The 25,274-nt window shown below is 35.9% G+C and overlaps 1 protein-coding gene across 1 annotated transcript in view; it reads right to left on the bottom strand.

Moving 5' to 3' along the window:
- Positions 1 to 25,274, bottom strand: part of fras1 (Fraser extracellular matrix complex subunit 1) — a 119,067-nt gene that overhangs the window by 69,931 nt on the left and 23,862 nt on the right. Inside the window, exons 3-14 of the mRNA XM_046842250.1 lie at positions 10,353 to 10,460; positions 9,640 to 9,732; positions 8,979 to 9,138; positions 7,820 to 7,953; positions 6,636 to 6,716; positions 5,875 to 5,976; positions 5,057 to 5,248; positions 4,058 to 4,147; positions 3,909 to 3,947; positions 3,613 to 3,760; positions 1,145 to 1,291; positions 50 to 184 (exon numbers count right to left, since the gene is read on the bottom strand). Coding sequence (XP_046698206.1) covers positions 50 to 184; positions 1,145 to 1,291; positions 3,613 to 3,760; positions 3,909 to 3,947; positions 4,058 to 4,147; positions 5,057 to 5,248; positions 5,875 to 5,976; positions 6,636 to 6,716; positions 7,820 to 7,953; positions 8,979 to 9,138; positions 9,640 to 9,732; positions 10,353 to 10,460 — 1,429 coding nt within the window. The remainder of the gene's footprint in view (positions 1 to 49; positions 185 to 1,144; positions 1,292 to 3,612; positions 3,761 to 3,908; positions 3,948 to 4,057; positions 4,148 to 5,056; positions 5,249 to 5,874; positions 5,977 to 6,635; positions 6,717 to 7,819; positions 7,954 to 8,978; positions 9,139 to 9,639; positions 9,733 to 10,352; positions 10,461 to 25,274) is intronic.

Raw genomic sequence — 25,274 nt, 5'->3', positions numbered from 1 at the left:
CTTTCTGGTTTTCTCTTTTTTTAAGCACAGAAGATGGAAGATCACTCACTCAGGCACTGTGTGTGGTCCTGGTATAGTCCCGTCTCACAGGCGGCCACACACTGCCTACCGCTGAGCAGCAACGACCCACCACATGCTGTACACTCAAAGTCGTTCTCACAGGTGACACAGGAGGGGTGGCAGGCTGACAGAGTGAGAGAAAAAGAGAATGAGAGTGGGAGAGAACAGGAGACAATAAATTAGTGCATAACACAATTGGAGACAACACAAGAGATTTAAAGTGCATGTGTGTATGAGAGAGAGGGGTATAAAGGGGGAAAAAAGAGAAAAAAGGAGAGAAAGAAAGAGAATTAGTGTGAGTCACCAAAATATCCATGACAGATTGAGACACTATTAAACCTGCTGTGTCAACCTAATTAACATTTCAATTTTTCATTTTTATTCTACACTGAACTTCAACTCAAACTGCAGGAGGTACGGCAGAAAAACAGAGGACAGGACAGAAACTGATGTGATGTGATTACGCCATCAAATCCAAGGTCACTCTTGGGGTGTATTAGACGCCCAGCAAGTGGTGTTCCAACCTCTGACCTCAGAATGAAAAGGGGATATTTTTAAGAGAAAAACAGCACGTTTTGTCCTGTTCTTTTCAAGTCACGCTCATACACCTACGCATATACTGCTTATCAGCCTGACTATGTAGGCTCAGGGTGTGTTCAGGTGTGTGTGTTAAACTAATGTGAATTGGTCTGAGATGTTTCAAACACACCCTTTAAAACACCCAGACCTAGTGAACCAAGACATTAGGAAAAGGTGGCGTTAACACCTTTATCATGCATGGATTGCTTTATGGCTGAGAAACAGATTTTTTTATTGAGTTTTGAAACACTGCTGTGAACACTAAGATGAGTGCTGTTGATAGAATGAGAGATAGCGAAGGAGAGAGAGAGAGAGAGAGAGAGAGAGAGAGAGAGAGAGAAGGAGGGAGAGAGATGAATCTCTTCAATGACAAGCATTAGAGAGAGAGAAAATAATAAAACAGTTAAATGTAAATGAGCTGCAAATGAGAAACAAATGTAGAAAACAATCTAATGGCCTTGAAACCTATGAAAGGTTCTATAAAAGAAAAACTCTTTAAGGGTACCTGCACAGACTCGGCCTTTAGGAAAAAAACCATGAGGACAAACGTGCACACAGTGTCCTTTCCAGAGAAAAGCTCCAGGGTCTCTACAGCTATTACACTGATCCGGGGTAGTGGAGCATGCCAAACAGTCTGGATGACACTGGACCGCTGTACACACACACACACACACAAACACACAATAACAGCGCATTAAAACAACTTCTCTCATAGCAGCAAATCAAGGTGACTGGACTCTGGTGCCGGTAAACTCATAACGATTTCTTTTAAACTTGAGGAAAAATCTTCAGATATTAAAGGGGAAGTCTGGAAATCTGTGAATATATTATAAACATATTGCAATAACAACATTAATGTTCCAACAATAAATTAAACATCCAGGATTGCCAGTTGTAAATAGCTATTTAGCTATGAAAAATACTTTTCCCACTTTTTCCAAAATCTGGCAACTGATGTCTAATCATGCAAAGAAAGCTCTTCAATGTCTTTTCTTCCTTTTTCATTTGTGATTCATACAAAAAGGAAATTCAAACTTGTATGAATAAAAATTATAATAAACTATAGAACTAAAACCAGTTTAAAGTTAAAGAGCATACGTTCTATGACTCCTCGTGAATAACAAACAAACGTGAGGTTTTGACTCTCCTTTTGATGGTTTCTTTTTCAAAGGGAATTGTACATGTACTGTACTGTAAACTCAACAAAAATTGTAAATTACTTGTCATAAATGTTTTATTTACTACATTAAATGAATAATTTAAACATTTTTATGCAATTTATTAGTACAAACTCTGTTTTGAAATATTACTCGAACTTTCAAGATTCCACTATATATATATATATATATATATATAGAGAGAGAGAGAGAGAGAGAGAGAGAGAGAGAGAGAGAGAGATGCTGTTTAAAAAACTGATGCATGTTCAGCATGCTTACATTTGTGTGTATTACTAAAGATGTAATCAATTTAAAGGTGTAATCCAGTAAACTGTAAACTGCTCAAATGGCACTGATACAGCCATGATACATAAATACATACATGATTTACAACAAGATACATGAAGAGCTGGTAGTTTCATTTATATGATTCTTCAGTAGTAACCCTGACTCTCTATATCTTTTTCACCTCTAATCCCTAACACAGACCTTAACCAAATTAAATATTTTAATTGGTTGTGCTATGAAATAGCAAAAGTAAAATACAGTGAAAGGGGCTGAAGAAATAATATTAATTGTATATTGTGTATTTTAAACCATGCAAAAAACAAAAAAAAATAAACGGCTACTAAACACAATTATTATCTTTACTATTGAATACCCTGCCAAATAATGAGCACATAAATATCTTACAGCAAACCTATTTGGTGTCATTTATTTTTGGACTGGGTGTGAAGGAATGCAAGATAACACTGGGATGCTGAATGTAATGATGCAGACTATATCTGGTTGCATGTTCAACAGCAGCAGACGTTCACCAGCTGTGTGTATAACAGTTATCGCCACTTTTGAGTCAGACCTTAATAAGCTGACTCAATGGTGTAGGACCAGAAGCAGTGCTGATTTATACAGTAACACATTGCTTGAATCCTTTTTCATTGTCCTAAAATAATAACTACACAGGAATTAAAAAAATGGGAACATATAATGATTTCACAAATCGGTTACACAACAGTAAGTGCATTCAAAATAGCATAAATTTAAAAAAAAATAAAATAAAAATATTGTTAATCAAATAGGCATGCTTACATTTGTGGGTATAACTAAAGATGTAATCAATTTAAAGGTGAAATCCAGTAAACTGCTCAAATGGCACTGATACAGCCATGATACATGAACATATACATGATTTACAAACAAATATTGTTAATCAAATAACACACAAAAGTTCTGCACAAAATTCAAGAACAAGGTAAAAAGTAATAGAGGTCCACACTGGTGCACAATCACAAGCAATGAATCAATTAACCAGAATCCCAGCATGCTAGCAGGAGCTATGTATCAGATGCATGCTGCCCACTATCAAGTATGATTAATTGGAAGAATGCTGAATGCAAAAGGGGGAAAGGACTGTTTTCTCAAAGAACTCTGTTGGGAACTAGAAATCCAATTATCTTCCCACGGTCAAGCACAAGATTCATTTGCTCTGTTGTTTTGCCTCTTGTTAGTTCTCACAGGTGCCTTAGCATGAAGTCGCGTGAACTTTAGTAAGCACGGAGACATTTGTATACTCAGACTCATAAATAACATTTATGTGAATACTGGCATGAGCAGAGCAATGCTAATGTGAAGTGCAATGTGGCAAGCAATTTGCAATGTTCTTTCTTGTTTAGTGTCAAATGCCATCTGTTCACTGAAATCCCAAGTATGTCTGAAATAAGATCAATGCTGTCCTGGAATTGGAAATAATTACATTCATAAATGTCATTATTTTTTATCTGTACAACTGCAGCTTACAGTCAGAAACACATCTCACCTGGATGGCACTCTTGGCAGCATTCTCCCTGCTGAGGCATAGCAAGTGTGCCAACAGGACATGTGGGACAGGAGCGCTGGTAACAAGTCACCTGACCATCCCGACACTGGCACTCCCGACACGGACCATCGCTTACACTCTCCAGATTCTGAATCACACACACAAATATGTCAATCCTTTAAGAAACACTCGTATCTGAAATCACCATCTCCTGACACCACTATTTAAAGGAATTTCACATCTTTGACAAAATATCTCTAACACAGTGGAACGTGTATGAAGTAATATTGACTTACGGCAAGACGTCTGAAACTCTTCACATTGGATTGCTCGTTCTGAAGAATACAATAATTGTCAGGAGTTTGGATTATTTATAATAACGTACAGCGTATATTTTATACTATAGCACATAATATTGCTGATGTGTTGTATTTATTTTCCAAACCTGATTTTCTAGGTGCATATACACACAAGAACTGACTGATGGTTTACACTCTGGGCAGCACTTCCCATTTAAATACAGCAACTCTTCCCCCTAGGACACAGTAAAAATGTGTAAAAAAATAAATAAAAATCAATCAATCAATCAATCAACAATCAGTCAGTCAGTCAAATCACAGCAATAATGCAACATGCAATCTATTACTGTAGCATTTTATGCCGCTTGCTAGTGCTGGTCGGCTTCATCCACGAGAAAGGCCTCTATAAGACATTGCTTGATTACCACTTTGTTCCTTATTTGAAAGAGATCGAATCTCTTTAGTAATGGAAACTATATTATAAAAGCTTTCTCCTCTCACCCTCACTCAAACACTGGCTGACTATGATGCTGAGAATTTCTCATTAGAAATAGTAGATATATGCATCCATTCTACCATCAATGATAAATACATTACACTCACATTATCTTCCACACACATCCTGGTCCAGTCACACACACTTAACAGCTGCAACACTTCAATGCCTTGATGTGTGAATGCTCATATTTGCCACATAAATCAGTATATAAATCTGGAGAGAGATGCAGTCGTTTCTCCTTGGTAAAAATTCAGGTCAGTTCCATTTTTGGACCCCGATCAGAAAAGGCAAAAGGCACAGCATGCACTCATCCTGTATCCTAATGAAAGCTGACCTCAGTCCCGTCTCTCATATGGTTATACTTCAGTGGCCATACCATAATAAAGAAAAGTGCACACTAAAGGATGTAAGAATCCTTCAAAGGTCACATTTCAAAGCATGTCTGCAAAACCTCATGCATAATTCTGGACAAATTTGACAATGTCGTCACCTTGGATAACCTCTTCAACATTCATTCTAAATCCCTTCAGAAGTAAAGCTGCATTATAGCACATGTTCTTAGATATTCTTGTCTAACATTTAAAATAACTATTTGGAGTATTTAAGCCATGTATATAAATATAGATACACCATGTGGTGCTCCTACCCTTGGGCACTCCAGCCTGGCACACTCGGCATGTTGGCATAAAACCTGGCCACGCTGGCACGTGCAGAACTCGCAGCCTGTACCGTTCCACATGTCTTCATGATAACGTGTTGTACCCTCGTATAAGCAGCTGCCTTTGGTGGAGACACACTCCTCACAACACTGTCCGGGCCGCTTCACCTTCATCTCACCCTGACAGAACACACAATACAGATCAAGTTTGAACTTTTGGATATTAGAGGGTCATTACTACATGAAATTTATTCCATTTTGTATATGAAAAAAGTCAGCTTTCATGTGCTCTAGACTTTCGACTGGATTTGTCTCAACACCTGTAGCCAGCAACAGGTTTTCTAGCTGCTGCTCATGCTGTGTCAAACGGCAGCATGCTTAGAGAAAAGCATGTATCTGCCCACGTCCACATACAAGAGCTCACAAATGTCCACGGTTGGATCATGTCAGTGGCAGCACAAAGAGACATCAGAAAGAACTGCCAATTTTGATCCCTCTGTAATCATCTGGATTCAAACATGAAATCTTGGTAAACTTATTTCTGGTACACAAAGGTAGACCAGAGAAAAATGAATTTAACACAAGAAACAACTTCAAGAAACATGTCAAACACAGCTATACAAAGCCTTTCACTAAAACCTGAAATGTGGTATGTTATTACAATTAGAGCAAATATATATATATATATTTTTTATTTTTTAACTGTGGGTTATTTTACTCCAAAACAAAAACTAGCCCATGACTAGATTATTGTGTGTTATTGTGTATAATAGATGAAACATTTGGTGTAATAGCTTTTAAAAGACCTTATCACACTGGAGATGGTGGCATTTCTCGGTGTGACACCGAGATTGGCCACGGTGACACACACAGGTGGTACAACTGCTTTTCTGCCACTGCTGACCATCCTGGTGAGAGAAGACATTATTTCAGATTTGAAGGGAGTAGAGAAAAAACAATTCTCACAGTCTTCCTTGTCAAGGAGAACTCTAGATTTCCTAATCAGCCACATATTGCTTCAGTTTTATCATTCAAAAAGGTTGCTCACAGTATACTAAAGGGTTTTATTGTAGCCGATGTCAAATCCAATAATTATTCACAGTTGTAACCAAAATGCTAGTCATTACAGCTTTAATATCTAATGCGTGATTAATGAAAGAACAAATCACGCAGATGAAAGTCCTTAGAGTTCGAGAATTAATATACTTCAGAAACTAGCAAACCTTTCATACTGTGCTTGTTCATCAACTGTAACTCATTTTCCTCATTAGATTATGACTGACATGACACATCACTGACCACATGATTCAATAATTACATGTACATCATAGAAACCGATGAGTCATATGCAAACGTTAGTAGAGGAACTACTAGAGTAAACAGCATAAAAATAAAATAAAAAGAGACAAAATAAAAGAGGGTGTTCATGATGAGAACGCTCTGCACAGAAAGTGCTGCTTTAACACCTCATTTTCTTTCAAGCTGCCTCTGTCTTGAAAGAATATTGACCCTCTACACTGCTCTGCTCTCCTCTCAAGACCTGGAATAGCAATATTTTTCTATGTACCTTGTACTCTTTGCCAGCTATGCATGGGTTTGAGATGCACTGAGGACAGCATTGTCCTGGCTGGATTACCAGGTTTTCATTCTGAAAAGGGCAAAGAAATATGATTTATATGGGTATTACAATTGCATAACATGTCATATAAAGTGAGGAGGAAATCCTAATATATTAAAGAAAAAAATTAATCTGGTCCCAACCAGGCTCTACAAATATATAATTAAGTAATAATGAAGTATAATCATAATAAACATATAACATGATTTTGGTGGAATTTCCAACATTTAAACTTGTTACATCACTTAAATGTTTTTGAAGTTTAAAGGTTTAAAGGTGTTTGGATTTGTTGCATGACCCAGTTTTGGTCTTGCATCAGCTTTCATACACAGTAGCTTCATAAATGCATCCAAAATGCATTGATATGAAAAGTTTATTTTCAGCTTGATGAATGCACAAACTCTTCACCACCATTCAATCTCACAGTTGTTAAAGGGCATTTTTGTGCTATGCCATGTTTTATTTCCACCAAATCGAGCTGTGCATTATTAGCAAATATCTCCAATTTCATCTCATACTCCGCAGGTCCCTGTTTCAGAAATGCTTTTTTAGACTTTTTTCTGCTCTAACTTTGCAAACCTACACCATTCTAGCATTTTCTTTTATTGAGATAACAAGCTTAGTTTCTTTCAGCCTTTTTTTTCTAAAAATAATTGATATAACATTTAAAGTAAAGAAGCCAGCAAAACTCAACATTCAGCGCTTAGGTTCTTTGTCGGTTCTCATATCAAACATTGGGGTTAATGTGCTAGAATGTCACTCCTTGGAATACACAATGGTTTAAAAATGTCCTAAAAATGTCCTGGTATATTTGGTGTACTTCAATGTAGATAGGGTTATTTTTTTGGAAATGGCCTTATAACCCACTAAAGCAGCAACAGTTGCTTCTGTGTGATGTTTGCTGATATCTTTTCTGACATTTTAGGTCATTGACCAATTTTATGCACTGTTTGTGAAGCTACATTATATTAGATATACTTACTAATAGGGCCTGGTTAGAGCAATGCAATATTTTTTTTACGTTTTGCTGTTTCTTTTTTACATCACTGTTTCTTGCAGCTGAAATACTAATAAAATTAGGACAATAAATTAAATTGCCTTTGGAAATGAAACTGTTTGGACTCTGTAATTACCGGCTTGCATGTGATAGGTTGGCACTCTGCGACCGAGCACTGTGTCTGTCCATCTTTACATTCACACCTTGTACATGGACTGGGACTCCATAACTCTCCATCCCTGTGCTCTTTTCCCTCCCAGGAGCAAGAAGCTGTAAAAGAGAAAAAAGTTATGCTATAATGTTTACATTCATTTGCAACTATATGTGTGAAAGTAAGTACTTTCATTTGTCTATTGTTGTCGTTCTGTTTTATATTTTCAGCTTCAGAGAGCCAGGAGTCAGATAAGGACACAGTGATGTTGCTCAAGAGATTAAAGCAAGATACAAGACTGCTCCAGATACAAGTGTGAAGCGAAAGTGTGTACATCAAGTTAAAAAATAATGCTCAACTTTATAAGAAAGAGCAGGATCTAGAGCTCGGAGACAGAGCATATCAATTATGGAACAATATTGGGCCCCACAGATGTATAGTACAGTTTTAACATAAATAAAACCTTTTCTTTCTTTATGTTTCTTTGCTCTTGTTTCTGTGAGAAAGTGTGATAAGATATTTTGATGCAGAAAAAAAGTGTGCACCAGGTATTTATGGATTGCACACACAGCGATCTCAATTATTAATGATGGCATTGTAAATTGACTCGTAAATTCTGTTTGAAATTCAGCTCAAAGTCTCTTTAGGTCTCTTTACAGACCCCAAGGATTGAAGGAAACATGTATAATGGCTGCCAAAAGGTAAGTATATCTACATTTGATTGAATGTAAGCTGGATGAGAGAGTTGTTATTATGGAACCATGTCAATCTTTTAGCAATGCAATTCTGCTACCATAGTAGGTCAAGCTGAGTGGATAATCTGAAGGTTTTCAGTCCACTATTTCATTTATGAGGAAGTGATAATTTACCTGGATGAGTGCAATGTTTGATCTGGAATTTAGAAGGTGAAGAAGCGTCACCTTTTTTTGCCAAATGCCATGGAAGTATGGTTATGAATCACAGGCTGTGTATAATGTGCATGTGAATACATTTTACATTGAACATGTGACTGTCCCAGAGACTTAATTTTACTAGCAACAATCTACTAAACTCCATGATTGTCAGGATTTCCAGCTAAAGTTGTACTTATTTAAAAAAATTCCTCTGTCATTTTAGAAAGGTTTCAGTAATTCTGCACTCTTACCTCCATTTCGGGCACATTTAGGGCAGCACTCTCCGACTGGGACGTACGGAGTTTGTCCTCTGCCACAGCTGAGGGGAGGACAGGCAGGAGGGACACAGGTCACTTTCCCAGAGGCACATGTACACACTGAACACTTGGACTCGTTCCACTGGCTGTCATGCTGGACAAGAAGACAGCGAGACAGAAAGAGAGGTTATGAGGTTGTGGGAGAGTTTCTGTTTGCTTTTTGAACATGATATTGGTATTGTCAGTCATTGTGGCTGCCGATAACTCGTTTAAATGGATCAAATATAAGTCTTTATTCGGATCCATTCTTCTAAAACATACTTCTAAAATGCATTTCTATGAAAATTTGGACGAACAATGGGGCAAGTTCATTAGCTGCGGAATTATGCCCCTGTGCCAACATAGCCAGCTTCTCTAAGTAAACGCCACTCGGCTGGAAGCGACACCATTAGAATATTAAGCAGAACAGCAAGCAGCCTGTCAAAGAAAGACCAACAAGAGGCCAGTTCTGTTAGACAAGACTGGGGTGCTAACAAGAAAGCAATTGTGCACTGACTGGCCACTTAACACTCGAGAAGTAGCAGGATCTACCAAGAGTCTAGTCTGAAGCTTTTGGCATGTTTTACTGGGCGCCGTCCACAGGATTGTCACTTACCCCATACACTGCTCCCTGATGCTGGCAGGAGGGGAGTGACTGTGGGAAACACTCCGGACAGCATCTGTTTGCAGGGATTCTCAAACGCTCTCCCTGGGAACACATACAGACCCCTATGTTAGCGCAATATCATTAGCATTGTTAGAGACCCTTAAATGTCCAGACGTGACTCGTTGATTGCTATGCGGCAGAAGGCGGACAGACTATCGACTTCCAAAATTATTAAAAAAGGACAGTGAGACTTAATGACGGATTTTTAATACCAGGGTGGGGCTGTGATTCACTGAGCATGACAAGCAGTGCTTTATCGACAGCGTTAATAAAAAAGCATGAAAACAGATGCCAGATGCATTGATTGACTTTGCAAAGTTTTACTTGAACGCATAGTGCAGCGGAGTACAAAATGGAATATAAATCTGTTGCTTTCACTTAATTACATGCAGTAGAGGAATGCAATGAGCTTGAAGCATGTCTCTTTGAAAGGCATGCATATACAGTATTGAGCAGTCTGGCTAATGGAGCCATCCATTTATTCATCTCAAAGGCTCCTGTGTCGATCCATCTTATATATCCATCTGTCTATCTATCCATCCATCCATACTCCATCAATCAATCAATCAATCAATCAATCAAGCCACTCATCCTTACATCTATTACCTGCTTCACTTATATAATCGATTTTAGCAACAACAACAAAAAAAAGTCAGCCTTACCCTTTGAAAGTCACACTGAGGATTTTGGCATTTCGTAGCTTTGCACATGACAACGTCGCTGTGGCAGGTGCAGTCTTGACAAGCGTCTGGTTTCCATGACGTATTGTTCTGTAATGAGTCAAATAGAAAAAATAATAAATAGACAGCTTCAGGGATGGCTACATACTCATCTGTGCAAGCTGCTGCTGTGTTATATTGCAGTTCCTGGAGCATGTGTCACTAAATTATAAAGAAACAGCAGCCGATGTTTCTATGATTAACATAAGGGTGTTCAGGGTTGCTTAGTGAATAAACATCACTTACAAAAATCATGAGTAATACAATTAAATACAATCATTTTGTCATAATAATTTAATTAAGGCCTTATTAGGCAGATCATTCATATTTATATATAAATAGGTGGCTTCAAAGAGATTATCCCGACTTGAACACATTTCTCCATTCATATCTTTATTTTCAGTGCTACATGTATTTGTTTTGGTTTATCCATGTCTCAAATCCTGTCTCATCATTGGCCCTGAGGTTTATTTGTTTTCCCATACACAACTGCCTCCCCTTCCATGTTTTGTTTATGACTGAATACATGTTTTTAGTTTTCTACATAGTATTATACTTATACTGATATAGCTAACATGTACCAAACTGTTTTTTTCTCCTTGTTCCATGTCTCATGTTTTTAAGTTTTGATCCTATTTTGTTTCTCCCATTTACAGTTTTGCCCTCCTCTTATTGATATATACACTGTTCACCTACCCCTGGCTGTTCAATGTTTATATTTATGCCTCCGTTTTTGGATTGTTTGCTTTTAATTTATTTATCTACCTGGACTTTAAACTGTTAATTGGATTCTTTCAGAACATTTTATGAATTGATAAATGGTTAAAAAAAATGTATGATGTTCTTTAATTAATACAATATTGCATATTCAGGATAAATTTTCAAGTGGTGATATGAGGACCCGAGGAGATACATAATCTTTAATAACCATAATGAATTATTCATTATCTACAGTGTAAAAGCATGTAATATTACACAGAAATTGTTTGTGTTTCAAGAGTGAGAAATGAAAGTCTGGAGCTGTAGACACTTCATGGTGTTAAAGGGGTTAAAAAGAAAACATATGAAAGAGGATTGAAAGAAAGCAAAATGCATGATATGGTAGTTTGATGGTGGAGGAAATGGTCCGTCGTGACATGTTGACACTCAGTAAGTTGAAAAGCAGCAGTGTGCTGAAGGTGATATGGAAAGTCCTCCCAGTGGGAAGTCTGACAGTTATCATATTATTACCCGTATCAGTATTCCGCACCATTAGTGCTTCTGACATCAGAAAGTCAAAAGATAGCCAATGCCAAACTTTAGCAAAAAAAAAAAAAAAAGAACCATTACTTGTGCATTGTCTGAATGCTTATAATGGTATTAAGATTAGAGAATAATGTGAACAGATCACTGACAGCAACCAAATTAGACAGACACTTACAGAACACAGACTCTTCAAAAGCCCAGTGGAAAAAAGCCAGCGAGGATCTGATGTACATTTTATGTTGTTATTGCATTTGTTTGCTGTGTAAGTGGTACTGATCTAATAAAATTAATGACAGCATTTCAATGCTCCAAAAACACTACGTTATGAGACATTAATCTTAAAAACAAATTTTGTTTACTGTTCATATTTATATGGCAATTAAGATATATGTGAGTTTGCAGAATCCCACCGATTATAAATAATTTCTTTCTTTTTAGATGACAAAGCAATGATAACCATCCTGGGTAGACTTTTTTTGATGAACATTCTCGTTTTAGCATCACGTATGAACACCTGTGTACAGATGTTTTAGCACAGTTTGAAGGCAGAACGATGGGTAATTCCCAAAACTGTGCAGGTAAAATTGAGTCGCTTGGTTTAATATAAACTGTATGGGACACAGTAATGAATCTCATTTGAAACAGAGGCACCATCTGTGCTGCACAAGTAAAACGGAGTCCATGGAGAACAGAAGAATGCTTTCCCTTGGGGAATTCAGCACTGCTAATAAAATTTAGAATGGCATTTGGTAAAGTGGTAGCAAGTTGCTAGAACTTAAGAGACTAATGACAGACACTCATTTGCTTTTCGTCACAAGTATATAAAGAACTACAGAGAAAGAAGTCTGGCTTCACATTTGTATTGTTTGACAACATCTCAAGGCCAGAGGCATTGCTAGGGGTGGTAATTACAGGTTATATTCACCCCAAAATATTGCACTTCCTAATATGCATTAATGGCTGGTTTACTTAACACAAATACAGTTGACTATAGGTGTCAAATGAATTGTTTATTACATACTACAATATTAAAAGACACACTTCCACTCCAACACATGTAAATCATATCCTAAAGGAGCTTGCTTTGTGCACAGGGACATTGTCAAACTGGAACAGGTTTGGTCTCATTGTTCGGATGAAGGGAATATTGTATATTGTTTAACGGTACATAAAATTCACATTTCGCTACGTACCTCGGTTTTTAAGTCGGGGGAAGGGGGAAGAAATTCAAAAAATAAAATTGCTTGTCACAGATAATTATTATTACCATTTGTGCATATCAACAGTTTACATTTTTAAAACTATTTTAAATAAAATGTCTGATTGGTTAAATAATATACAAAATAATATTTTAGAATATTTTATAAAAAATAAAATATATTCTTTTTATAAAATACAGTAATCCCCTTTTATCGTGGTGGTTACGTTCCAAAACAGACTGCGATAAATGTAAAACCGCGATAAACGGATGCCACCCAAAAATGCTATATTATGTATACAGTACTATACTGTGTTAACTTCATTTTATAATGAATAATTATATTTTTATCAATAAATTGCACTATTTCTACATAAAACTCCATAAAAACAATTCCCTATAAGTGTTTTGGTCTGTGAGAGACTGGGAAAATCTGCCAAACAAATGAGTTATCTGGAAAACTGTGAATTTTGTGTACCGTTACACCTTTTTTATATATGAATGAGAGGTCTGTATCGTGAATAAATATTAAATGGCTGCTTTCTGTTATGACAGAGCCGCCACTTAGCTAGCTGTTTTGCTGTTTTCTGTGTGTGCAACATATACCGTAACTAAAAGCTAATGGAGTGTGTAGGTGTGTGTGTGTGTGTGTGTGTGTGTGTGTGTGTGTGTGTGTGTGTGTGTGTGCGCATGTGTTTGTGTGTGTTATATATAAGACAAATTATGATTATGAAGAACCCTAGCCATAAAACAAATACACTGTTATTTGCAGTTCAGTGATCATCAGGTAAATAAAATAAATAGCATGTTCTAATCTCAAATTTCTAATTAATTAAACAATCACTGGGTCCAATAAATTTAAATTTGATTTGAAAAAGGAGTCAGAACAGCAAAACTATTTAGCATTACTATGCCTTACTTACACTCACAGTTTCTCAATTTACCGTATTTTTCGGACTATAAGCTGCTACTTTTTTCCCCACGTTTTGAACCCCGCGGCTTAAACAACGAAGCGGCTAATTTATGGATTTTTCCTGGGGTTTTCCCGGTTTCACAAGCTTCAAGCCAAAAAACTGAGCAACATTAGACCAATGAAATTTCCGAACGGAAACGAAAAAACGCACCTCACCTGTGTTCTGAGCTGCACTGCATCGGGAGAAAAACTTCCAGGCTATTCCCAAAATGCCGCTCTGCTCTTAAAGGAGCCACAACATATTTCACCCGTTACACCGTGTAACAGACACTGTCTTTTGTTAAAGCCTGTGTAAAGTTCATTAGTTTCAGTATAGACAGCGGCTTATAGACAGGTGAGGCTTATTTATGTTCAAAATAAAAATCTTTGTCAAATTCAGTGGGTGCCGCTTATTTATGGGTGCGCTTAATAGTCCGGAAATTACGGTAAAATTACGATGTGCCTATTACAAATTATTTTGTAGGGTTCAAAAACAAAATAGAATCGATCTTATTATTCCATAAAACCTGAAAAAAGGTTTTCTATCCAGTATTTTTGCTGAGCCAGCATATCTAACTGTCATTTCAGACATAGCTAACATACATTGGAGAGGAGCCTTAAAAAAAAAAAAAAACATGCGCTAAACATAACCGCTTAGGCTGCTGGTCTACATTTAGTTGACATCCATGACCTTACTGTGGCGCCAGAGATCGAGTGACAAAATTAGACTTACTGTCAGGAAAAGAAATAACTCCAGCATTTGTTTCTAGCATGCCTGGTACATTTCAGATCACAGCAAATGTTTTAGTGAAAAGCTGTCACCACAATCACTATATCACTATAAATTAAGAGTGTTTCAACCGGATTCTGTTTCAAATTGAGTTCCAAATAGATTCCACTAGGATCAAAAGTACTCTTTGGCAAGATAGTGATGAGGAAATTAAATGTAATTAATGCTCTTTTTCTGCCAGCTGCTAGTCTCTATCAGTCTAAAGAGGAAAACATGATTTCCCTGACCAACACTCCTCCTGTCAACCTGCTACACAGCAGCAATATTACTGTTTGATTAGCTCAGAAGAGGGAATAAAAAACTGACAGAAAAATCTTCAATGCTCTTATAATATTTAGTACAGACTTTAAACTTGCCAATGTATGAAGTAATGTTTAACTCTTTAAACTCAGGCAGTCCACGCTTTCCTATTCATTGTACTATAGTGTAATCATTCCTAGAAGATAATAAATAACATGATTTTTGAATAACTGAATCATAAGCCACATGTTCATGGGGTTAGCGATCCGCAATGTAAGAGTCAATGCAAGAAACGATTTGAGGCTTTGTCTGTATTAATATGTTAAAATACATCACTGGTGAAACTAGGCTTTACTCTTCTCTATGTCCTGGATAAACACACAGCCTTTGCTTTATCTGCTTTCTGTCTAGATGACATGTTTAAGTTAAGCGAGAGGGAGCACCGCTGGCATAGGTCACGCCATAATATATATTCAGACCATGTTCCAGTTTGGCTGCAGGAGCACCTTTGAGAAATCAATTTCAAGAAAGAAATGACATCTTTTTGAGGGATTTTAGGGTGAAAATCCAAATCTGCATCATGACCAGTTGCAATTTTTTTCACTTGTCTTAATAATAATTGCTTAAAATAAAAAGTCTATTAAACTTCAGCTAAATAATAATACACTTCAATATAACACTATTATCTGTTCTGTGTATTTTGATTTCCAGCCTGCTAAGATATATCAGGCACTAGCCAGATAAATATACACGCACGAGGGCAGGCAGATGCTGAATGATTCACCCTCATCCAATTTTAGCGAGTTAGAAACACAAATACACAGAAAAACAAACAAACACCTCCCACCATGCCTTAGTCACTATCTAGTTACCATGAGTTGTCCAGTTCAACAACGTCACAACTGGGTACATGTTCTATAAAAAGGATAAAACTCTGTTCACTCTAATTCACTAGATATGCTGACCAATCTGAGAGCTGAACGTGAATTACTACATTTACTACATTTCAGATCGTCTGTACTATTAGTACAGACGATCAGCTGTCGATTAGAAAAGAGACAATTATGAAGACTAGATTATAAAAAAAACATTCACAGAAAAGAACAAATCATTAGCTCTCACTTTCTCTCTTTATATATATTAGGTTTGTAATGGTACAGTGCACATAAGTACCCAAGGCAGTCCTTTTTATGTGCGGAACATCTATTTTCCCTCATGAATTTATTAAGTGACAGACCGAAGGTTTGTTTAGTCTCCAACTTGCACTTTGAGCACAAATACTATTTTTTTTATTAATATTAAACCTGAAAACATTCACAACAATGCCAAGGGCATAAAAAGAAACTAGAGTTAGCACAGTTTCACTGTGGCCACTCATTCCATACTGGAAATACTGGATTTTTAGTGCGCTGAAATACGATTTTAGAGCATTGTGAAACTCAGATTTAGTTTTTACAACAGTCTAGCGATATGGATTCTTTAGTGTTTTGTGTCCAGCTTCAAGAATTTCTCTTAACAATAGAAAATACTGACAATTCCACATATCGAGGGAGTGAATGAATGAAGGATGGAAGGAATGAATACATTTGTTGGTCTGCTGAAATAAATAGAACAGTTAAGTAAAATATATTTTTTAGAAAATTTAATATTAAATGAAAAACACACACACACACACACACACACACACACACACTCTCACACACACTTATATGTACATCTGTATTACCCAAATCGGGTCTAACAACTTTGGGATTAACATGGGGTCTTTTCATTTATAATTTCATGTAATCCATTTCATTTGTGCCAATTTAATCGATAAACAATATAATAAATAAAGTGTATTGCATTCATTTAATTAATTAATTGTATTTTTTATTAAATATTATAAACTATTAGTTTATATATTATTTAACCAAGCAGGAATTCAATGAAAAATTTTTCAATTGTTTACAAATCTTAATAAAAATTAAATGCCATTAATAAAAAATGACAAGTAATTGTTTTTGCATTTCTTCCCATAACTGTACTGAAATTGAACTGAACCGTGTCTTAAAAACCAAGAACCGTGAAAAAGTAAATAGCACTAATTATCTCTTCATAATGACATCTGTTGTTGGGTGGGATATATTAGGCAGCAAGTAAAAATTTTGTTCTTAAAGTTAATGTGTTTGAAGCAGGAAAAATGGAGAAGCATAAGGATTTAATCGAGTTTGAAAAGCCTCATTGATGCAGGGGGCAGTGAAGACCGACCCGTGTGGTCCGATCCTACCGACGAGCTACTGTAGATCAAATTGCTGAAGAAGTGGTGGTTCTGATACAAAGATGTCAGAATACACAGTGCATCGCAATTTTAATACATTGTATATAAAGCATTCAAAAATAAATAAAATGTTCATGTGGAAAAATCTTTTAAAAAGCTGACAAGGGTCAATTGGATTTTATTGTTATTTCCACCATATACAGCTGGTACAATACCCATTGATGCATGAGATATATTCTAAGAACATAGCCGGTGTAAAAATTAAGACTTCAAACTTGTCAAATTTTATAAACACGAGAAAAAAAAAGGGAAACACGAATACCACAAACATTCTCATTTCGAAGAAGGGAAACAAGCAACAGGTCAAAACAATCATGGTAAGAGTCAATCAATATACAATGTGAGTTAAGAAGGACTGGAAGCTGTGACCATACACAGCAAGTCGAGGGCGAACGAGGACAGCTAGATGACAGAATTGGGGCAGATGACACTAGCATATCTAACCCCTTTGGTGACATGTATATGCCTTAGTTCACAAGGAAAGTGAACAACAAATTTTCATTATCACTGCCTGAATTTATTTGCCTAAATGTGTCAATACATGAGTTCAATAACCTAAAAATACAAATGTGTCATGTTTTTATCACAGCAGGAAGTCAGTCAGTTACATTGTACAGATTAAAACATTCAAATGTATTCAGTGTTTGTACTTTAAATTGGTTTCTCTTTAATGTATATCACCACAATGCTAACCTACAATGATTATATGCAAATTTCTGGGAAAGTAAGTGCTTACTATGGGCTTCAGAAAGCTGATGGACATTAGATACATAGACTGTTAGGTGGTAAAATGTGGCATTTACACTGGAGTGGTGCTCACAATTTTTTGAATTTCTTGAAAGTACATTATCCTTTTTCCTAATTAAGCTTAAAAAGGTGCATTTATTAAATAGGGTATATTTTGGTACATTTACAATTGAAACATTTAAATTTTTAAAGGTATACTGTTTTCAAATATATCTTGAGGAAAGATACATTTTAAATAGGGATGCTAAAATCTCCAATTTATTAAAAGTTGTAAGCTTCTTCCTCTACATAGAATTTAAGATCATAATGAAGAATTTTACGTATTTTTTGGTCTTCAGCACTTTTTGTATGTTGCATTTCCCCTCACTATACAAACTGATGAGTGATGCCTGGTGATGTAATGGTTCAGAAATGGTACTTCAAAACTTAACTTAACTATATCCCTCTGAATGTGTGTGTGTGTGTTTGTGTGTGTGTGTGTGTGTGTGTGTGTGTGTGTGTGTGTGTGTTTGCACGTAGGTGTATCCTTAAGGCTACATTCACAAGGAATTTTTGCCATTTGGTGAAATGTTTGTATCTTGTGCTAGCCCCATTGTAAGCTGCCCTTCCCCTAATGAACAGCTCTGAACGTGAACAGACAACTGTAATCTGTAATTAGTCTTTCCTTCTTATTTTTTCAACAGCAGAGATCAGGTTAACTTTTTATAGTTAATTTATAGAAAACATTTTATAGAAAATAGTCTCAATCAACAATGGAACTTGAAATTACTGTGTTCTGTTGGAAAACCCAGCAATAAAGAAATTCCTAGGGCACTAATATTTAGACAAAATATTATTGCACATTTTAGTTATGTTTGTTAAATTATATTTGTTTTGAGGGGGGTCTTTGAAATTTACAATTAAATGAGTCTCAAAAAGCCTTGAGAAATCCTGCTTTGTGTTATAGTACAACCCTAAAGAACATTTTAGTCAAACAAAAAACAACACAAAAACAAACGAAACCATATAAATGAACTACTGTTACAGGATGGATTTCTTTCTTCTTGCTGTTAGCTGTCGATGTGACTGATGACTTGCCTTTCTATTAAAGGTTGGTTTACTTTGACATGTTGACTTTTACTTGCTGAAAATGTAGAGCTTTGTTTGAAGCTAGTATTTGTATCACTCCTGGGCAGTAGCTCCTCCTTCAACTATCATCTTTTGTTACAACTCTCCTGTGCTTGCTTCTAGTCAGTCAGTGGAGGCCGAGCCTGGCAGTACTTGCATTACTTCAGCAGCTCTTTGTTTGGATTGTATTTGGCCTCACTGCGTCACACTGGATAAACTATCTGCCAAATAAGTAAATGCAAACATAAATGCAATCTGTTTTCTTGCTGAGAATGAAACACGGTGTCTCTGTGAGAGCCTGGCAGACTAATTGACCAGAAATTAAGACTAATGTTTCCAACCGAAACTACAATTCCACAGAGGCATTTTTCTTCCCACCCAATAAATTGATGCGGAACAGCTGAAATGGATGCAGCCAAAAAAAATATATCACACTGGCTCGCTGATTCAAATACATGTCTAATATTACGTTTGTAATGCATTCCAAAAATGATGGTAAGATGAACTCACAGCAAAATTTTTAGCACCATATTTCTGTCTTGAACTTGGCATCAACTCGGGAGATTCCCTTGTAAATGCCTTGGAAAACCACCAACTATAACTATAGGCCAACCTTTAAATATAGAAGTAGGCATTAATATCATGCCTTTAAATAACAAACATTGCTACACTGCAACACAGGCATCTACATTCACTTAGATCCCAAACTGTGTTGATTAAGTAAATGGAGAAACAGGAAGCAAGACGGAGCATCGGAGGAAAAAAAGGCGTACACAAGAAGAATAAAGATCGAGTGTGGCCTACTAACTTCTTGTGTACGCCTTTTTTTTCATCTGTACTCCATCTTGCTTCCTGTTTCTCTAATATTTATACATTAACAAAGTTCTGGTGCAATTGGACAGACTTTGTGTGTTGAGTAAGCTCTCAACACACAGTCTGTCCAATTGCACCAGAACTTTTTTAATGTATAAACATTCCAAACATTCACAATTAGTGCAGAGTGCAAAGCTGCAGTTGTTTGATGAATTGGACTAAACTAAGAGTCATGATGTGAACAGATGAGTGTGCTAACAACAGAATGTAGGCATTCGAGTGAATAATTCATGCAGTAAAACTTAATAGACGAGCAGAAAAAGAAACTTCTTTATTTTTCTTTACCTCTCATACACACCCGGACCTTTACTTTGTTAAACTGAATTCTCTATGGAGACTGTTATCCACAAGACTCATGTGGGAACAAGGAAAAGATGCTAAATTATTCAAAACAATTGAGTGAGTGCAGGTGCTGTGATGTGCTTGAAGTGGGCAGAGCCAGCTGACTCTCTGAATCAAAATGTAAATATGAACGATGTGGATTTAAAGCAAAAGCCGCCTCGAGCGAACAGTTATTGTAACACAAGAATGCTCACAATGGAAAGTTTGCACTGTTTAACTTCCATACGCTTTACAGTAGGTGACATACAGCATTTCGGTTAATAAATAAGTTTAGATTATCTCCTTAAACAAGCCATGCATGATTAATATACCTCATATATTATAGGACCGGCTGTGCTCAACTATAATATCCAATTAGCTCCAGCAAATTCAAATAAAATTTCCACTGCCCATTAAATTTGTAAATAATGCACAAGATCGGATTAGTACATAAAAATCTAAATCCAAAAAGTTGTTTCTCAACAGTATACACCGATCAGGCTTAACATTATGACCACATGCCTAATATTGTGATGGTCCCTTTTTGCTGCCAAAACAGTCCTGATCCATCAGGCATTAACACCATTAACTTCTTCAGCAAATTGAGCTACAGGAGCTCGTCTGTTGGATCGGGCCAGCCTTCACTCCCTACGTGCATCAGTGAGCCTTGGCCGTTCATGTTTCTGTCGCCGGTTCATCACTGTTTTCCTTCTTGGAACATCTTAGAGATGCTCTGACCCAGTTGTCTAGCCATCACAATTTGGTCCTTGTCAAACTTACTCAAAACTCTTCACTCGCCCATTTTTCCTGCTTCTAACACGTCAAATTTGACGACAAAATGTTTAATATATCCCACACACTAACAGGTGCCATGATGAAGAAATAATCAGTGTTATTCACTTTACCGGTCATAATGTGATAATCATAATGTTATGCCTGGTCGATGTATATACTATATTGACAACAATCTTATGGACAACTGGTCATAAGATCTGTATTTGCTTTTTAAACATCCCCATATGCATATAGTCCCCATCTGCTGTTATAATAATCTCCACTTTTCTGTGAAGATGTTCCACTAGATGTTGGAGTGTGTGGAAATTTGTGCTCATTTAGCCAAAAGGGCTGTTAGTAAAGTCAGGTACTGATGTAGGGTGAGGAGGCCTGGGGTGCAGTCGTTCCTATTTATCTACCACTCCAAACCATGCAAAGAATTTTTTTTTTATTGAGCTTGCTTTGTGTACAGGGACATTGTCATGCCGGAGCAGGTTTGGGTCTCCTAGTTTAAGTGAAGTAAAAATGAAATTATACTATCACATCCAAAGACATCCTATATAATTGTGTACCTTCAACTTTGTGGTGACAGTTCAGGGAAGAACCATATATGCCAAGAAAGAAATCAGGTCCATACAGTGTACATAGGTTAATCCTAAAAGTCATTTAATAGGTCAGATGTAAAACCTTTTTATCATAAACATGAAATTACAGTAGATATAAAAGACTATAAACTATAAATTTGATTTTTTGATAAAATATAATTATTTTTTCTTCCTAAATAATATAAACAAAGGAATTTAGTTTTGTATAAGAATAAACTTCCAGTGTACAAATCTTTCAAGCTCTTTTGATAAACAAATACAGGTCTTTGGTATTTGGGTTTAAACTAATATCCACTAATCATTTTAGTGTATTACTATTAGCATATTAATGTTGGATTTGGAAAAAGGGCCTTTTAATTCTTCTACTTCGTATTTGTGAAGCTGCAACAAACCCGGCTAACTGACACCTAAAGGTCACACCAATTTCCTCTGGAAGATTTGTGTTCTTGTTATTTTAAATAAGTGAAAATATGTAATTTTTTTTTTAATATATACTGACTTTTCTAAGCTTAAATAAATGACTTAGATATAATAAATCCACTGATTTGAGCTATGTTGAAATCATTTGTAATCTATAGCCAGAATAAGTCATAACCCACAAGATGCCATGTTAAAACTTTGTGTATAAACGACTGGTAGCTAAAGAAAGATTCTAATCTCTTAAATGATCTTTTTTAACAAAAATTGACTACAGCCATTTCAAATCGTTTCCATTGTAGAGACAAAAGCAAAATTAAAGCCTAAATTGATTCCTTACAATCCAGTTGAGTCCATTACCATTGTAAAGATAATTACAGTGCATTAAAATAAATTATTACCCTGCTGTCTCACGTTAAGGTAGTAAGCTTTTAAGCTATTAACATGCAGTGACCTTTCCTATAATCATAAATGAAATTTCGTCTTTCAAACTCTTGATTTTGCCATAGGATTAGTGTTTTATGAACAAGGACTGATATATTAGGCAATTGAGACAATAAGAGGTTAAACACGATAGCCAGTGCATGTGCTGGTGTGTAAGTTAGGAGTATGCAATTACTGAATAACTCAGAATGCAGACAGGTCTGTTGATCATAAATGCATGGTCTTCAGATAGATGTTCGACTTGTGTCAGAATAAATGAGATCGCCATCTCCTGAATGTTCAAATCCATAGAGTTATGGCTAAAAAGAAAGCACTTAGTCTGTAAAAACTGTTACCTATGTCAAGTTTGCCTCTTTAATCTTTTTCTACGAGGCTGTGGAATGTGAGAAAGCAATAAATCACCCTGAATCCTGCTGAAACTCAGCTGCTGCCTGTTGAAATCTTGAGCTCACAATCCTGAACCACACATTTGCCAAAAAAATACAATGTCCTGAAGCAGATCGATCTATAATGTCTTAATGAAATGCAGAGTAAATGTGGTAGAGTGTAGGGCTGGTTTTCCCTTTAAAGAGGCATGAACTGGAAGTTTGTGGATAACCCGTGCTTTTCAAGCGATTTTAAACACCATATACTGCCCTGTTTGGGGCTTCGAAGATCAATCTTCGGGTTCATTTCAGCAGTAATTTGTATTGACAACATGCCAGGCATGGTGACTACACAGAAAGAAGCTGGCTGGCTAATTTGCAGTATGTAATCTGTAAATAATAACGCAATGACAGAAGGAGTCAAACCATTTGAATACAAGCCAACTGGCTCTGAATACTGCTGTAATTTCCCCATTACAGCCCATTACAGGTAACTACAGGAACATGGTGCTGCTTGGGTCTGATTACTTCAATCCATCTTGGTGATAGGATAGAAAGGGCTCCTGAGTTTATGTTATACAGGTTTCTGACGCTTTGCTTGTACCATACTAGCCATTCACAAAAAAATATACTTGCGTTCCAAGTATACTATCTATCTATCTATCTATCTATCTATCTATCTATCTATCTATCTATCTATCTATCTATCTATCTAGCTAGCTAGCTAGCTAGCTAGCTAGCTAGCTAAACAATATATTAAAAGTATAATGTTGATGTCTATACTCAGTATATTTGCTAAACCATACTAAGCTTTTTTACTAAACATTATTTAGAGTCTGATAGAATGTACTTATCTTTTCTATCAAAGTGTTGTATGAAATTGTAATGTATAATGCACGGCTGTGCCACTGTTTTGAAATGCATGGCTTGCAAAGGATTCTGTTTTCCAAAAGTGTAATTGTGTTATCATTTAAATGCTGCCAGCATTTGTTTTCTTTTAAACCAAAGCAAAATGTATTTGTTTTCTATAACGGTGGGATTGACAGGAGATGCAAAGAAATCTACTGTTGATGCTGAATGCAAAGCACTTCACAGGTTTCTGTTAATGAAATTGTTCTTACATATTTTCATTTCTGTAGAAAAGATTTTAATAATGAATGCACAGTGGACAAAAAGTAAAAAAAATTATAATAATTGCTTCTGTTGGCAAATCGCCATAACAACACAACAGGATCATCAAATTCCCATGTTAGATTATTTGGATTATTATTCATTCCCATAAATTTATTATTTTCCTAGAACAGCATTTCTAGTCATGTTGCTGGAGCTTGTACTTTAATTTATTCTTCTAAATTAGTAAATTGAATACTTGTCCACCTCTGTGATCGCTTATTCCATCTATTTCCAAAAAGGTCAACCTCAAACGTATCAGTATAGTCTAAAAAGCTAACTAAAAGCCAACTCATGCAGTCATGAAATACTAAAATCATAATAAATTCCATTACATCATAAAGCAAAAATCATTTTAATATCATTGATACAACTAGCAAGTTTTAAAAGTATTTCCAGCACTTCATAAATGGCTAAAGCATGTGTTACACTGTATTTAATTCAGCACCATCCATATTTAGTAAAGCCTCTGATGCTCCTTTAACCACACGAGCTAAAGATTATTTTAGAGTTCCGGCTTTCAAGTCATACAGCTGCCACTAGCGCCATACTCAAAACGTGTTGTCTATTTTAATTTTGTTGTAACTGTATATTACAAGAAAATCATTCCAAGTGAAGATATTAAATATGCCCAACACACACAAAGATACACCCCTGTGCACTTAATGGTGCAAATGTTTGCATAACCTTAAGACAATATATATAATGAGTTAAATAAATGGGATTGACAAGACATATATAGGTTTCCTTTCACAATAAGGGAACCATTTTTCAAAATATTTTTTTCCTAATTATTAAAGATTGTGTCATATAATGTGTAGGTCTGTCAATCAATTCATATATTTAATCGCAAATTAATCACACATTTTTATCTGTTGTGAACGTACCTTAAATTAATACATTACTACTCTAATCAACATTGGCATGGACAAATCTTGATGCTTTATGCAACTGTATGTTTATTATTAGTGAAACCAAACTCAACCTAGAGCATGAATACTAAATATTTGGTAACACTTTACTTAAGGGATCAGAAATGAGCCAGTAATTAATGATTAATAACTGCTTTTGTTAATTATTGTTAAGGATGTGTATGCTATTACAAACGATTTATAAAGCCTTTATTGGTTACTCTTTTATTTTTTGTCTTATAGCCCCTTGACACTTGTTTCTGTCATAATGATGACCTTGTTACGTAGGAATATAATGTACTAGTAGCTTGTATAGGTCAAAATACACACTTTATAAGTTCCCAGTTCACTGTGTGAATGTGTAGCTTATATGTATGAAATAAATA

Source organism: Silurus meridionalis, chromosome 27, assembly GCF_014805685.1.
Source record: "Silurus meridionalis isolate SWU-2019-XX chromosome 27, ASM1480568v1, whole genome shotgun sequence".
In the NCBI taxonomy this organism is placed as follows: Eukaryota; Metazoa; Chordata; class Actinopteri; order Siluriformes; family Siluridae; genus Silurus; species Silurus meridionalis.
Note: the sequence above shows the minus strand (reverse complement) of the source record. Positions and strands in the feature narration are given on the sequence as shown.